At 55.9% G+C, this 15282-nt stretch overlaps 1 protein-coding gene across 2 annotated transcripts; it reads right to left on the bottom strand.

Annotated features, from left to right (window-relative positions):
- Positions 1-387: 387 nt before the first annotated feature.
- On the bottom strand, positions 388-13378 carry CCR6 (C-C motif chemokine receptor 6). 2 transcript variants are annotated; one of them, XM_039881520.1, is made up of 3 exons: positions 13219-13378; positions 1920-2022; positions 388-1816 (listed from the first exon to the last, which is right to left on the bottom strand). In XM_039881520.1, the coding sequence occupies exons 1-3, from the start codon at positions 13314-13316 to the stop codon at positions 710-712; spliced, it is 1308 nt and encodes a 435-aa protein (XP_039737454.1). In that variant the 5' UTR covers positions 13317-13378; the 3' UTR covers positions 388-709. The 2 variants fall into 2 exon arrangements, with proteins under 2 accessions (XP_039737454.1, XP_039737463.1); XM_039881529.1 differs by having other exon boundaries at positions 12994-13323.
- Between the last annotated feature and the right edge of the window lie 1904 nt (positions 13379-15282).

Below are 15282 nucleotides of genomic sequence, written 5' to 3'. Positions count from 1 at the left end.
GTGTGAGCTGGGTGTGCGCCGGGTGTGAGCTGGGTGTGTGCCCGGTGTGCGCCGTCACCTCTGTCTGATGGGACTCCAGGGAATTAACGACTGCAGAGGAATCCAGCACGTCGTCGACGGCCATTGGGCCGGAAGTGCCTCAGCCGTGGTGACAGCTGTCACTAACGCTTCCAGCCACCTTCGCTGTCCTTCCACACAGCCTTTCCTGCACTCTTCCTGCTGCTTTTCCTGCCGGTTCACACTCGCTGAGTGTGTCAAAGGGATGAGCGACAGCTGAAGCCAGTCCACGAGCTGCCTGCAAACAGCAACAGCAAACGTTCTGGCGGATAAAATGTTAACCATTTGCCTGAAATGGGTTGCAGGAGGGTTTTTGGTTTTCATTTTAGGGTTTTTTTGTTTGTTTTCTGTTTTGTTTTGTTTTGTTTTGTTTCTGTTTAGCTTTTCAAACCGTGTGACTTTTTGCTATGCCCAGAAGAGACCGGGGCCTAGAATTGCTTCCTGAATGTTTGTGAAAATGTTCATATTTCTAAACGATTTTCTTAATTCAGCCCTTCCCAGAGCCTGTTTGGGGCTGCCAGCCGTAACGTGCTGCAGTCACGGGGAACGGGGACGCTGCATGCCAGGGCGGACCAGGGCCGGCCCCGCACCAGCCCGAGGGCAGTGCCGTCCTGCGCTGCGGGGCAGGGGGGACTTTGCACAGCGGGGAGTGTCACATAGTGAAGGAGGACGGGTTGTCATTGTCCACGGTCTCACTGTTCTGCCTGGAGATGAAGGTTTCCGAGTAGAGCCTGGAGCAGGAGAAGCCGGGAGACTTCTGCTTCCTTCTCACACACCACAGGTCCTTCATGATCTTCAGAAAGTACTTTCTGAACCTCTGGCCGATGAACGCGTAGAGCACGGGGTTGAGGCAGCAGTGCAGGAAGGCCAGGACCTCGGTCAGGTTCTTGGCGTAGCCGATCAGCTTTTCCGCGTTGCAGGATCGGTTCACTTTCCCCAAATTCGCAGCGGTCACCAGGAGCACCACATTATGCGGGATCTGACAAGCCAGGAACACGAGCACCACCGCGATGATCACGCGGATGGCCTTGTGCCGCTTGGAGTTCTGCGCCTGCACCAGGGTCCTGATGATGAACACGTAGCAGAACACCATGAACACCAGCGGGACGAAGAAGCCGAAGAGCAGCTGCAGCCCCAGCACCAGCAGCTTCCAGGGGATGGGGTCGGCGGCCGGGTGGAACCTGGGCTCGCAGACGTCGCCGCCCTGCAGGGCGTACTTCTGGTTGAACGCGAAGGTCGAGCTGGAGATGAGCACGGACAGCGCCCACACGGCGAGGCAGACGGCTCTGCGGTGTGCCAGCGTCCTGGCACGCAGGCGGAAGGACTTGGTCGCCTGCACGATGGCCACGTAGCGGTCCAGGCTGACGCACGCCAGGAGCAGCATCCCGCAGGTGAAGTTGATGGTGTAGACGCCCTTTGTCAGCTTGCACATGGCGTTGCTGAAAACCCAGCTGCCCGTGGCGTGGCTGACGGCCCAGAACGGAAGCGTGAGGACGAACAGAATGTCCGCGATGGCCATGTTCAGCAGGTACACGTCGGTCATGGACTTGGCTCTCTTATACAACGCGAAGGTGACCACCACCAAAACGTTGCCCAGGAGGCCGAAGACGCAGATCAAGGAGTAAGCGATGGGAACGAAGAGCCTGGAGAAGGCCCGGACCTCCTGCAGGCTGCAGACCAGGCTGTCGTAGTCGATGGTGGGGTAATCCAGCTCGGAATAGTTATCATTTAAGTAGCTGACGCTGGAATTCATCAGCTCCTGGAAAATGGACGAAGGTCGAGTTAGCCGTCGAGCAATTCTCAAGTAGCCACAATCAAGCGAACGTGTGTGTGTTCCCGGCCGGAACGACACAGACACTCACCATACTCATCGTGCAGCCTGGCCCGGGAGGAGTTCGGGCCCGGTCCCAAGGGGAATGGACGTCAGAATCCGGCGGCAGCAGAGAGGACCGGGGAGCAGTGGATCTAAGGAAGAAAGGAAGCGAAATCAGAGCGGTTAAGACGCACATTCTCGGTCGGCCAGGGAACCGATGGGACCACGCGCAACCGCATCCGAGCAAAGAGCACGGCACGTTTTCTACCTAAAAGTATTCATTCAGAACGCAGGTCAGCGACCTCTCTCTGCAGAGGGCCAGACGCTCAATCCTTTAGTCCCTGCAGCTCGCACCGTCCTGCAGATCTGCCCTCGACGTCTGAGGACGGCCACAGACGATGACACATGTGAATGGGCGCGGCCGGGCTTGGTGGTCCCCGGCTGTAACTTGCTGACATTGGATCTACAGTGTAGACCAGGGTGATGTCAGCACAACCTCAAATTTTTTGATCCGCACAAAAATCTTCCTGCAAAATTCAAGTACATCCAACAAGACTCCTCTGAACAAAATGTATAGAGGTGAGGATAGGTCCAAAATATTTATAATGTGTAGTCCTAGCCTGCAGAGAGCTCCCAGCGCAGTTCAGTGGCTTTCAGCCACATGGGCACGTGAGAACCTCTGGGAGAATCTTTTAAAGTTTGAATTCGAGGCTCATTCTCAAGATCTACGGAATAGACTGGCCTGGAAAGGCAGTGGGAACGCACATGTTTCTTAAAAGCCACAGATACGGCCAACGTACACTCGAAGTAACAACCGCTCATCTGCCGAGGCGGACACATCGTAACTGTCAGAAAGCAGCGTGGGGAGGGAGGAAGGTTCAGGCCGGCGTGTGAGAAAGGCCCGCCATTGCGGGTCCTTGGAGAGCAAGCAGGCTGCGGACGGAGGGCTGGCACAGAGGGAGGTCTCCTGCAGGTGGCCGGTATGGCTCCGGCTGAAAAGAAATTCTAAGCTTACGTGTTTGTGAAATGACTCATCCAGGCCAGCCGGCGGCCTAGACTGTGATCATACAACTCGCCCTCGGCGTGCAGGGTGCTGGGAGTGCCAAGGGGGACAGCCCACGGGCCGGGCTCAGGACAGTCACCAGGACGAGAGCGAAGGGCGGAGCTGGCTCTGGGGGTGAAGGACCCTGAAATCTATCATTGAAACAAACCCAATTGGGACAGGAAGAAGAAGTCTGCTATTCTCACGCTTGCTTAGTCTCCTTGATCTGGTGTTATCTTTCTCCTTACTGTGTGTGTGTGTGTGCGTGTGTGTGTGTGTGTGCGTGTGTGTGTGTGTGTGAGAGAGAGAGAGAGTAAGCTCTGGCCTCGCATTCTTTGTGCTCACTATCCATCCCTCACCATGTGGCCTGGCAAAGTCGGGAAGAGACAGAAACAACAGGAATGCAGTGTCAGGAGCACAGGCAGAGAGGTGACAGTCCCCCGTCATCTGTCACGCTGGGCCAGGCAGGCCCTCCCCTGCAGAGTCTGTCCTGACCCCTGCATTTGAGGGAGGTCGGCAGAGCACAGAGCTCACCCCGAAGGGTTCTCTGAGCACACTTCCTGTGTGACGTGACTCTGGCTTTATTCCCACAGTCACGAATCACTGGACCTCAACCTCGTTCCGTCCTAAGCTGCCACTCATCTGGGGTCTTGGCTGCCTCCTGTCACTGCTCTGGACACAGGACGGGGAGCTGGTGGGACCACCGCCACACTTCATGGTCGCCTGCAGGGGGGCATGGTGGAACACGGAGCCTCTGTGTCACAGACGCACATGCAGAGACCACTATCAGACTATCTGATCAAACACATCAGTCAGAACGTGACTTCTGCAGTGAACCATCAGGAAAAACATAAGATACATTAAATAACAGTGTGCAGACGTCAGACGACAGACATCGTGGGGTCGTGGTCCCCGACAGGCAGAGGACGAGAGAAGTCCTCACTCGTGTGAGCCCCGCGAAGCCCCCAGCCTGCATGGGGCGGTTCTCAAGCTCAGAGCAGAGGGGACAATCTAAACAGAGCGCAGTCTCGCCGAGCCGGGCACACGGGTCAGGGTTCAAGGAGGCTGGGCAGACGCATCCGTGAGAGGAAGAAGCATCACGGGGCTGGGCGGGGGCTGTGGGAGGAGGGCAGAGCCGTTCTCAGAGCCCCCAGAGGCGGGACGAGGCTCCCCCACAGACAGAGGGCAGCCCCCCAAGCCCTGGGCATCCTGCGGCCTCCTCGGAAGGCTAATGGGGCCAACACAATCCTACGTTAAATGCTGCTCTGGACCGGCCCTAGCAAAGCTTGAAATCGATCCTCGTCCCTTACTTCACTCCACAGGCCAAAGAATGAGTTACAGATCTACCTGCGCCAGCTAGAACCACAAAATGTGCAGAAGGCCCTCGTGCCCTTGGAAGTGAAAGATTTTTTACATACATTATAAAAAGCAGAAACCGTGAAAAACTGATAAATTGTGCTTGATCAGAATTTAAAACTTCTGCTCTCTAGAAGACACTGGAAGGAAAAAAACATCGAATGGGGAAAATGTTTTGTAAACTTATGTCTGATCGTGGATTTTACCCAGAATACACAAAGATCTCTTACAACTCAGTGTCAAGAGGACGCACGATTCCATAAGAGACAGACAAAAAATTTGAAGTCGCTCCACCAGAGGAAACAGGGGGTGTCAAAGCAGCACCGAGAAGACGCCGGGCCCCGTTATTCATTAGAGACATGCGAGTCAAAGCTGCTCCGAGGTGTCGTTTCGCGCCCGCCCGAGGAGGCAGACAGACAGGAACGAGGACGCTCGCACCTCGGCGGCAGGAACGGACGTGACGCGCCCACGGAAAACAACGCGGCCGACTCTCGTCAGTGAAACACGCGCGCGCCACGAGAAGCAGCGGCTGACTCCTCCGGGTTCATCCGGGAGAAATGAAAACGAAAGGCTCGCGCCCGAACGTCCGCGGCGAAGTCTTCTGACTGCCCCAAGGGGAAGAGCCCCAACGTCCGTCCGCCGGGGAGCAGAGAAGCCATCGGGACCGTGCACGCTCCACCGTGGGGGACCTCACAGGCGTCCTGCTGGGACCGGGCCCGGCGTCCCTGCCTTTCCGGGACGTTCTAGAAGGGGCGAGCCGGTCCCAGTCGCGGTGGAAGCCACGGCAGAGATCGCCGTGGGCGGGGACGAGCCTGGCTGGGAAGCGGAGCAGGGACCGTGCTGTGACGACGGTGTGTCCCCCGTGAGGACGCGACGGTGACGTGCGTCTGTCCGTCAGCCGTCAGTCCTACTGACCGGAGGTTTGCGGCAGCCCTGACTGAGCCAGTCCGCTGGGGCCGTTTCCCAGCAAGCTCAGGAGGTGCTTCGCACTGTTTAGCTGTAAAGTGTTTGATTAAGGTGTGCGCCTTGGCTTTTTTTAGACATGACATTACTGCACACTAATGAACTACGGCACGGTGTGAACATAATTTTGATATGCACTGGGAAACCCAGAAGTTCACGTGACTTGCTTTATTGCGGTGTCTGGAACCGAACCATCAATTCACCTGTGTTTCAAACTGGTGACATATAAATTAGACTTCAGTCAAGTTCGTTAAAAACCAACTGCAAACAGCTGTGTGCAAATGTGCCGTCAGCCAGAGAAACTGGGCCTCACTGAGGACCGAGGAGGCTCTGGAAGGGTCGGGGCCAGCAGGACCTGGGGTGACCCCTGAAGGAGAAAAGGGGCGGACCGTGCGGAAGAGTGGGGGGAGGGCGAATGGACGCCGCTGATGATGGAGCCTTGAGCAGGTGCTGGGAGGGGCGGTTATGGCTCCTTGGTGGGGGTGGGTGGGGTGGAGACAGGACACAATGACATTATGGTGGGAATGGCAGCGGTGGCTAAAGGCCGTGGGGATGGCCCAGCATACGGGGCCCAGCTGAACGCCTGTTCTCAGAAAAGTATCTTTAGCCACACACTATGATACATAGTGTTTTCTGAATTGAAATTTCATTCGGTTCAACAAATGTTCGCGAAATGTCTACTGAGGATGCAAATCGAATCGAACACGAGCTCGAGCTTCCTGTCAGGTGAACAAATCACCATAAACCGTGTGACGTGGGCAGCAGGAACGGGCACAGGCAGACGAGGGGCCGGCGGCTGCTGGGCAGGCGGGCGGCGTCGGGGTCGGCTGGCTTCGTGGCGGACGGCAGGTGGCCAGGCGGGCAGGCTGGAGGCCGGAGGTGCCCGATGCTTGGTCTGGGTCACCTCTGTTCGTGGGACATGAACTTCCTTTCGTTTACTCTGATTTCTGAGTAGAACTGCAGAATGCATCACAGTCACCCCACATGCATAAGCCCCACACGGCTGAGGGGTGGCGTCCCATCCCCAGGGGGTGCAGACACCGCACACACCTGGGCGAGGACGAAGCCGGCGCTCTTGTGGTGAAGAGCCTGTGTTCTCGACAGAGATTCTTGTCAGGTTGTCGTGCAGGCCAGTCACCCACAGTTCCTGGAACCAAGTCAGCCCGCCCCAGACCACCATCGTCACCACAGAAGTCACGTGAATTGTTTCAAGGGAACTGTGCTGGCGACAGATGGTGCCACCACAGTATGCAAAGAGGCCCGTGCATGTTTCGTGCAAGCAAACTGCCCCAGGGCGGCGACTGTCCGCTCTTTGGCAAAACAGGCTGTGGACTTTCTGCTGTGAGGACGGTGAGGGCAAAGGCATGAAGGAGCTTTAGGGGGACTTTCTGCGCCTTCCCCAGCAAACCGGGAGTGGGCCGTGCTGACGAGGGCCGCGGTCCGTTCCCTGGCTGACGGCCGGTGGCCGAGTGCGCGGCCCGGCGGGGCGGCCCCCGCTCCGTGAGGGGTCCTTCCCCTTCTCACACACCGTCCCCGTCCCTGCCACTCGTCACATCTCAGACAAAATGCATTCAGCTCAGCCGATTCTAAAAATGCAACGCGCTTATCTTTGGAATTTAGATGTCTCCTAAGTCACGTTCCCCAAACAGAGGGCACACGATACCTCTGCGGCACCAGCCGGCTTTCGAGGACGTGCAGGACGGACTGTCCTAAACCGTCCTTGGGAGGAAGAGCTCGGGGCCTCCAGGAGGAAACCCCGTGACGAGACGCTCGGGGCATCATCGTAGTCGGTCTGGGTTTGCGATAAGGGCTGCTTCTCCGGCGTTCAGCTGCCGCGCGTGCAGCGTTGACTGTGGCCGTGGCCGTGACTCGCTGCCACCCCCGCATGAGCGTTCAGCCCCTGGCGGGACTCTGCAGCCATCCCAGGCCCCTGGCGCGTCACGTAGGGCCCATGGGGCACCAGGCGAGGCCTGGGGGCAGTGCTGCCACCTGGTGGCCGCTCTGTCGAGCCCGAGAACCGGCCTGCGGAAAAAACTCAAAACCTGTTTGCAGAGTGACACTAGATGCCTCTGGGTGTGGCAGAGGCCGAGGGGTGCTGGCGCCCCAAGTGTGTTGGGGGACAGCCTGGGGACGGACGTGTGGGGACTCTGCGTGCCTTTGCTGACAGTCCTGTCTCTCTGCTAGCCGCGGTGGACATGGTCACACAGACCACAGGCCTGCAAATCTCTGATTCGGTCTGAAATGCATAAGTCATTGGGGTGCAGAGGTATGAACCAGATGTGATGGTGGCGTGTGGGTGGTTTGGGTGTTGGCCCGTGGGGCCACCTCGCCCGGGGGGCCTTACTGGGACGGGGTGGCTCTCCGTCATCAGCCATGTGCTACGCATTATTCTTCCTGACTTTAGGGACAAAGCTAGAAGGGACAAGCTCAGTGGGTCTGAGCACGGTAAGAAGGCTGGAATCGTAGTGAGCAACAGAGTCGGCGCGGGAAAACCCTGAGCAGAATCAAACAACGGTTTAAACCTGAAGCAGCGAATTTAGTGGGGAAGATGGAAGACCGGCTCCCGGACTCACCGCCACCTGCGCAGACAGAAACCGAGCGTCCGGCCGCAGCAGAAACGCTAAGAGCTTTGTTTGGCTTCACTAGGACGGGTGACTCGTCGGCGGGCACAGGGACCGTCCAACCCTCCAGCTGCTTTGTGCTTCCTCATCTCAGCCACGTGTGACGGTCACACTGAGCAGCAAAGACACACGCGGTGGGCAGGGACCGGGCCGGGGGTCAGCCGGACCGTGGCCGCAAAGACGTCCACGCCCGATCCCGAACCCGAAGACGCGACTTCGTGTGGCGAAGGCGATCTGCAGGTGGGCTCCGGGCTCTGACCCTGAGTGGGGAGCGTGTCCGGGATGACCCCGGTGGCCGACGCAGCCGTGAGTTCCTCGGAGGGGAGAGAGACTCTGTCCCCCTGAGGAGGAAGGAGGGGAAGAGCCTGCTGCTGCGTTAAAGGCCGCGGACCCCGCGACGCCCGTGGCCCCTGGGAGCTGGGACGGCCCTCAGCTGACGGCCACCACGCGCGTGGAGACTCGCCCCACGACCACAGAGCTGAATCCTGGCGACAGCCGGGCTGAGCAAGGACACGGATCTTCTTCTAGAAACTGCAAAAGGAGCGCAGCCCGCCCGCACCCGGCTCTGGGCCACGCACCCACGTCCGGCGCCGGCCTGCACGCTGCGACACGCTGGGGGGTGGGGGGGTCCCCGCGGCTCGGTCCGTGGGACTCCGTCACGCAGCCACAGAAAACTAAAACTGCGCCCGGTGGCTGTGGCCTGTTACAGTTAACCCGTGTTCAACGTTCAGGCCAAACGGTTGGAACGGTGGCATGTAGGGCACGGGAGGGACGGTCCCACCCACCGCACACTGGGCACGTCCGCACGGGAATTTCGAGCCCCTGAGAAGGGGCCTGGCTGGTGTCGGCGGACGCAGAGCAGCCGAGATGCTGCCAGAAACCACGGTCTCGGAACCGCCGCTGTCCGGCCACACGGGTCAGCAAGGGGAGGCCATCGACAGCTGCAAGGCTGCCACTGGAAGACGGTGCGGGCCGACCCTCGAGGGGCGGAACGAGCCCCGCGTGCAGAGAGGGCAGAGGCGGATCCGGCCCCCGAGGGGAAGGGAGTTCCAGCAGCTCACCCCAGGGTGGGGGGCAGCGCTGCCGAGGCAGGGGCGAGCTCGCCGGGACCCACGGGCAGTGAGCCCCTGCGGAGCACAAGGGCGAGCAAGGCAGGTCACTATGCGTCAGCGTCTCTGGAGATCCAGCTCATGGGGAAGGAAAGGACACAGCACCCCTGTGTCTGGGGACGCCCTGCCCAGCTCTCCTTGTAAACTGCCAGGGGCACTGACAAGGGAGAGAAGCCTGGGCGTCTCTGTCGACAAACGCAGCGAAGCAGCCCAGGCCCGCGGCCCGGCTGCACGCGCTCCACACCGGTCTGGCCCGTCTGCGCCTTGTGGATGGTTGGTAAGGATGGACGTTAGGTGACACCTCTGGGGCCTGTGGAGGTCTGCGTTCACTCCCGGTCTCCCGGTTATGCAGATGCGTTCTCACGGGGGGAACTGCTTCGCAGGGTTCCAGCGGCACGTGACAAACGAGCTCCCTGGGCTGGAGCAGCATTTAAACCGAGTCCCAGGCGCTCTGTGTGGAAGGAGGAACGGAAGCGGAGGCAGCTGCTGGGCGGAGTGAGTCGGGGAGGCCGCGCAGGCTCGTCCTCCGGGTCTTATGTGACAGTGAGCGGCAGTGGCTGTCCACATCCCAAAGCTCCTTCCCCACAGGCCCCCAGAGGCGGTGTTCTGGGGATGCTGACTCCAAGGAAATGCTCGTCAGTCTGCTCACTCAGAGTGAGCGCGGGCTGGGCGCGGGGTGGGCACGGGGTGGGCGCGGGCTGGGAATGGGCTGGGCGCGGGGTGGGCGCAGGGTGGGCGCGGGCGCCCTCTGCCACCCCCCGGCTCAGCCTCCTCAGTGCCGACATCGTCTGAGATGCCGAGCCAGCGAGGGAGCCACCGAGGCAAATGCGTCATCGGCCCCTGGGCAGCACGCTGGTCCCCACGCCAGTCTCTAACTCCAGTGTTTCCAACCACCCAGAAACTGCATCAAACAATCGTTACATGTGGGCCTTGAGCTGACCCCTGCTGGGCTGTCCGTCATCACAGACACGTGAGAAATCAGCCTTTCCTGGAAGACAGTGTCTCGGAATGGCTTTTCCTCCCTTTTTAAAAACACATAATGATAAGTTAAACCCTCCTATGACTTTTGCATTCAGGATTTGAAGCCATGGCACCGTATTACCCTCTCCATGAGAAGCAAATGTGCTAAAATCCCCAAATTAGATGTACGGAGGTGAATGAGAACTTAGACTCTGCCTCTCAGTTTTAACATTTCAAAGATTTTGTTACCACGCATGAAAGGAAAGTATCATTTTAAGAAAAAATTTAATGTTACTTAAATAGAGTAACATTTTTAACATAGTATTTAAAATGTTAACTTACATTTTTATTCAATAAATTCACGTGGCTTCCTGGTACCATTTTTCTTAAGCACCATGAGCAAAAGACAAGGCCTCAGAAACTAACAGCTAGTTGATTATTTCATTCAAAAATGAAAAGAACGCCTGATAACAGGTGCCGCCCAAACCAGAGCCAGCCTAGCGAGCCAAGGGCAGGGCGTAGGCCCGGGCCAGCTGGGAGAAGCCGGGCCGCGCTCCGTTCTCCCCAGCGCGCCCACCCCGTCCCCGCCAGAGGCCTCACTCGGCCTCTACGCCACAGAAGCCGTTTCTGTGGACTTTGACGCTTCGGCAGTCCTTAGTCATACACAGGTGACCAGGGACAGGCGGGACGCCGTGTAAGTGTGTAGCAGCAAGCGTCTCAGCTGGTATCCATTAGCTGACGATAAACTCAGAGAGACAAATTCCTGGCAGTCTGCTGGTGGGACCAGGGCTGGGGTGGCAGTAGACAGAGGACAGCCAAGAGGGCAGTAAGCTCTCAGGGGGAGAGGAGATGGCTGGAAAGGCAGAGGGCATGGCCGTGTTTGTCTACTTGGCCACGGACAGACTCTACCCAAGGGGGAACATGGGGAAAACATTGATAATATTTACTGAAATACTATCAGCAAAAAGACTGCTAAATATTTAATTCAAACAAATTGAATAACATGTTTAACAGTTCATTACAATCAAATTAAAGCAGATTTAAATTCTGCGCCTATTTCCATAAATAGAAATAGCCTGCAAGACGAGGAGCAAGAACTAAAAAGAGTGTGTGTGTGTGTCCGTGAATGTGCTGCATGCATAGATGTGTGTGTGTCCCGTGTGTTGTGTGTGTCCATGAATGCTGCATGCATAGATGTGCATCATCTTGTGTTTGTCTCCCGTATAGATACTGCAACACGCCGATGCATAATAAATTGTGTCCATTCTGTTGTATTAATGCATGTGTGTTATAATATATTGTGTGTTGTGTGTGGAAATATTAGCCATGAATTAATGGAGTGTGTGCAGATGTGTGTGTCTACAGATATTAATAAATTGTGGATATGAATGTGTACCTGTCTTGATTAATGTGTGTACAAGGTAACAATACAGATAATAATAATAAGAGTACATGTGTACCCACACCATAGTAACTGTATTAATGATAATGGAATTACAAATCGTAATGAATTAATGGCAGGAATTAATATGCGGAATGTGTATGTCTGAATGTGTGTATTAATACGATGAATGTGTGTGAATGCGATATTATTACAGGGGTAATGTTATTACCAAGCTGTGTAGAAATTTACGTAATGCAGAGTGTGTGTGTCACAGATGTGTGTGCAGATGTGTGGAGTGAGAGTGTGTGTGGTACAGATGTATAAAGTGTGTGGCCAGAGCGTGTGGCATGGAAGTGTAATGGCAGATGGCATAGAAGGTGTGTGTGCAGGGCATGGCCATGATGTGTGTGTGTGTACAGAATGTGTATAAGGCAGGTGTGTGTGCAGAATATATTGGCAATGGCACAGAATGTCATGTATAAAGCAGACAATGGAGAATGTGTGTATAGTATTTTGGAGTGCATTGAATTGTACTGCGAACTTGTTCTTGAGTGTGTGTCAATGATATTTAGATATTACATGGAGCAGGACTGTAAAATGCAGATATGTGTGTGTACAATACCAGATAAGGGCTTGGAATTAACAATGCGTAATACATAACGGGATCGACATAGTGTGCTGGAAAGTAAGTTCTAGGTACATTCTGGGCATTGGGATCACGTGAGGCTTTACGTCCACGGTCTTCCTGCTGCCACAGAACCCCTAGGGCCGACCTCACGCCCGCGCGGGGCTGCCTGCCCCTCTCTGCTCTCGCTCACTTCGCCTCCAGAGGATCTTTCTGAAGGACGGAAAACTGCCACAAGACCGTAAATCATATATTCATTTCAAAACCTCTTGCCGAAATCAGAATCTTACGAACAGCAACGGTCTATATTCAATAACTCATTTTTCTCAATCCATCTAAATCACTGGACACACCGAGTTTTGTCTTTTTTCAGATAAACATCAGTGGGGCCGAAACTCTAGGCTGGCTTCCTTCTGCTTTTGAATCAGAGTGATTAAGAAAGAAGCCAGAAGGTTTTCTCCAGTGATTTGTATACAGGTTTATGATTTTTTTTTGTTTTTTCTTTTGCTTCCTTTTGCTTCTGTGGAAGCTCGCTTTTACATTTTCTTTTTTATTTACAGAACACATATCTCTAAGCACTTCAGGAACAGCTTTCATTCAGACTTCGCATTTATCTCTTTCCAGCGCCGACCTGCACGACATTTACTTTCCTACATAAGCTTTGCGGGGAGGGACCTACGGCCCTCCACGCATAGCCACGTACCCTTCACGGCCACGAGACCCCGACCTCATGATCATGATGCCATTCGTGGCTGTTATCAGAGCTTCTCCTGTGCTGTGCTGAGTCTCAGAAAACATTTCCACCCGACGAAGTTCTCTTAACTGGCTCCCCTGACCAGCTCCTTCCCGCCAAGGCCTCGGCTTTTTCGGACACCTGCTCATGATCCATCTTTGCGTCGACCGCTTTTTGCATTGCCTCCAAAATGTGTCTCAGCTTAGTTTTTAGCTTTTCCAACCCTTTTCTTCTGGTTACTTAAATAAAGAATTGCATTTCTCTCCAGATATTTAACATAGGAAGAAGCTATCTCCCTGACTCTAGTGAAGGGGAATTAAAGTCACTTACTGTGCCTTGAGAGGAACAGCGGCTTTCTTGATAACCCTGCGGCCGCTAGAACCGCAAGGGCAACGTGCCCGCAGAGGCGCGGACGCTGACGTAGTGTCCACGGCCGGCCTCCCACGCAGTCTGGAGTTCTTAAGAGGGAAACAGTTCCATGTCTAATAGTCTTCAGACTGGTGTCAGAGAAGCTAAGACACCTCTGCAAGGCGCGAGGGGCTTAGCGGTGCTCACCTTGGGCAGTGCAGGGTCCACAGGAGGCTGCCGGGGCAGGCTGTGCTCGCTGTGCTCAGGGGCACCCGTTCTGCTAACATGGAATTTCTAATGGCCATTAAGAAAAAGGCAGTGAGAAACCAGGATTGGCCCAAAGCAAATTGCTGAATTACCACTTCCTGCTTAAAAGTAACGCCTCTGTGCCCAAAGGCAGATGATTAACCAGCTATATCCTGTAGGCTATAACACAGTCATATGACTCCCTGGAACCAACTCAACTCAGCAGTAAAGCTGATGAGTGAGGAGGACCCAGTGGCTCAAACATTCACGTTTTTCACCTAATTGTCTCATGTCGGCAAAGATACTTTGCCAGGTGACCGAGAAGATGTGGCAACGTTGACAGAAGGCCCCAGGGCTGTGGTTAGTGCCGCTGCCTTGGAGCCCAGTTGCCTGGATTCACCCTGAAAGCTGTGTGCCCGCAGGGAGGTCGCCAGCCCTGTGCGTGTCACAGTTCCCTTTTCTGTAAGGTAAAGACCACGAGTGTCCCCATCTCAGAGTGCCGAGGCAGGTCACTGGGCTGGGCCGTGCAGGGCAGTTGAAACAGTGCCTAGAGCGTGTCTTCATAAATAGTAGCTAGTATCAGTGTGTCATTTGGGATTTTAAAAAATGTGAGCGATAACTCGTGATCAAAAGCACTGTGGTGGTGACTTGTTAACTAGACTTGCTGTGGCCACCGCGTCGCGACATGTTCAGATGTCGGATCGTATGTCGTACGCCATGCTATGCATCGAGCACATCTCAATTAAAACAACGGGGGCCGGGCATGTGATCTTTATGAGACGGCAGGTGACAAATCTAACGAGCTACCCTTCCACCAGATACAACAATTGATGACAGGAAGAGCCATTGATGACTCGCTTGGGAAACTGATTAAAAAGAGCTTAAAAATGTGACAAAAGAAGAAAAAAGAATTCTGGAATCGTGAAGACGTGCGCCGTCATGCAGGTCTCAGGAAGCACTGAGCACAGCTCAATGGCGAGCACCTCCGGGCTGACTCACACTTTCACTCCGCAGAGCCTGTTGCTCCCTTTCACTTCCTGAGGTGACCGAGCGCTCGGCCTGCCAAGGCCCGCGCTGTTCCACAGCTTCCTGCAGACCCCCAACTCTGCCTGTCCCCAAGCCTGCGCAAGCTCCTGAAGGCGGGCTGCGTGCCCTTGACAGCTCCCCCTGGGATTCGGCTGACCGCGGCGGGAGCCTTTCCCTGCAGACGCCACTGGTCGCTCCCCTCCAGAGGGTCTGCTTCCCGGTCCGCCTCTCCCGACCCCGCAGAGGAAAGGACTTTCTGTTCAGCTCTGACACACCTGCGGACCGATGGCCAGTGTCCCCTACCGGAAAGCGTCCCTCTCCCTCCCTTACAAGAAGCCCTTTGGGTACAAGTCTTTTCACTAAGTCCTAAGTCATTTCTCTTTCATGGAAGTTAAAACTCCCTGAGCTCAAGGTGCCCTGTCCACTCTTCTGTTGAAAAGGACCCTCCATGTCACTTTCCTCCTTGTCTCGGAGCTGGAGTTGGCTGGTCACAGGATGCAGGGAAAGGGAACGCCTGCTTCCCGTGCTTCCCGCCCGTCCTCGCGCTCGCGCTCGCGCGCTCCTCCTCCTCCTCCTCCTCCTCCTCCTCCCCCTCCTCCTCGCCTCACCGTCTAACGGAGGCTCTGCTTGGTGCTGTGGGCGGAGCCGTCAGGAGGGCTGCCCACCAGGGACCCAAAGTTCCTAGCAGAGAAAGAGGCCACCTGGGGAATCGGGACCTGTGCGTCAGGCCCTCTCTGGACCCGCCTTTTCTACCTGTTTCCTCTCGCCTTCCCCTCTGACGGCCTTGCTCAGCATGAAGGTGGGGGGCAGCAGACAGAGCTGAGCACGTGGAGAAAAGCGAGATCGTGGGGCCGCCCAGGAGGCTGATGCGCGGAGAAGCCTAGGTCACCGTTCTTCCCCTGGGAAACCAGATGCCCGCCAATGGGCTGCAGCGACGTGTTGGAGGAGGAGTCTCGGGAGTGACCGACGTGTTGGGGGAGGAGTCTCGGGAGTGACCGA

Source organism: Pteropus medius, unplaced genomic scaffold (assembly GCF_902729225.1).
Source record: "Pteropus medius unplaced genomic scaffold, Ma_sr-lr_union100, whole genome shotgun sequence".
In the NCBI taxonomy this organism is placed as follows: Eukaryota; Metazoa; Chordata; class Mammalia; order Chiroptera; family Pteropodidae; genus Pteropus; species Pteropus medius.
Note: the sequence above shows the minus strand (reverse complement) of the source record. Positions and strands in the feature narration are given on the sequence as shown.

What these genes read in the sequence shown, in the direction of transcription:
- CCR6 (XM_039881520.1), bottom strand. Translation starts at nt 13,316, where the DNA reads ATGGCCATTAGAAATTCCATGTTAGCAGAACGGGTGCCCCTGAGCACA. An exon ending in TGGACCCTGCACTGCCCAAG is followed by an intron (nt 2,023 to 13,218) that starts GTGAGCACCGCT and finishes TTTCTTCCTTAG; the next exon opens with ATCCACTGCTCCCCGGTCCT. An exon ending in CAGGCTGCACGATGAGTATG is followed by an intron (nt 1,817 to 1,919) that starts GTGAGTGTCTGT and finishes TCCATTTTCCAG; the next exon opens with GAGCTGATGAATTCCAGCGT.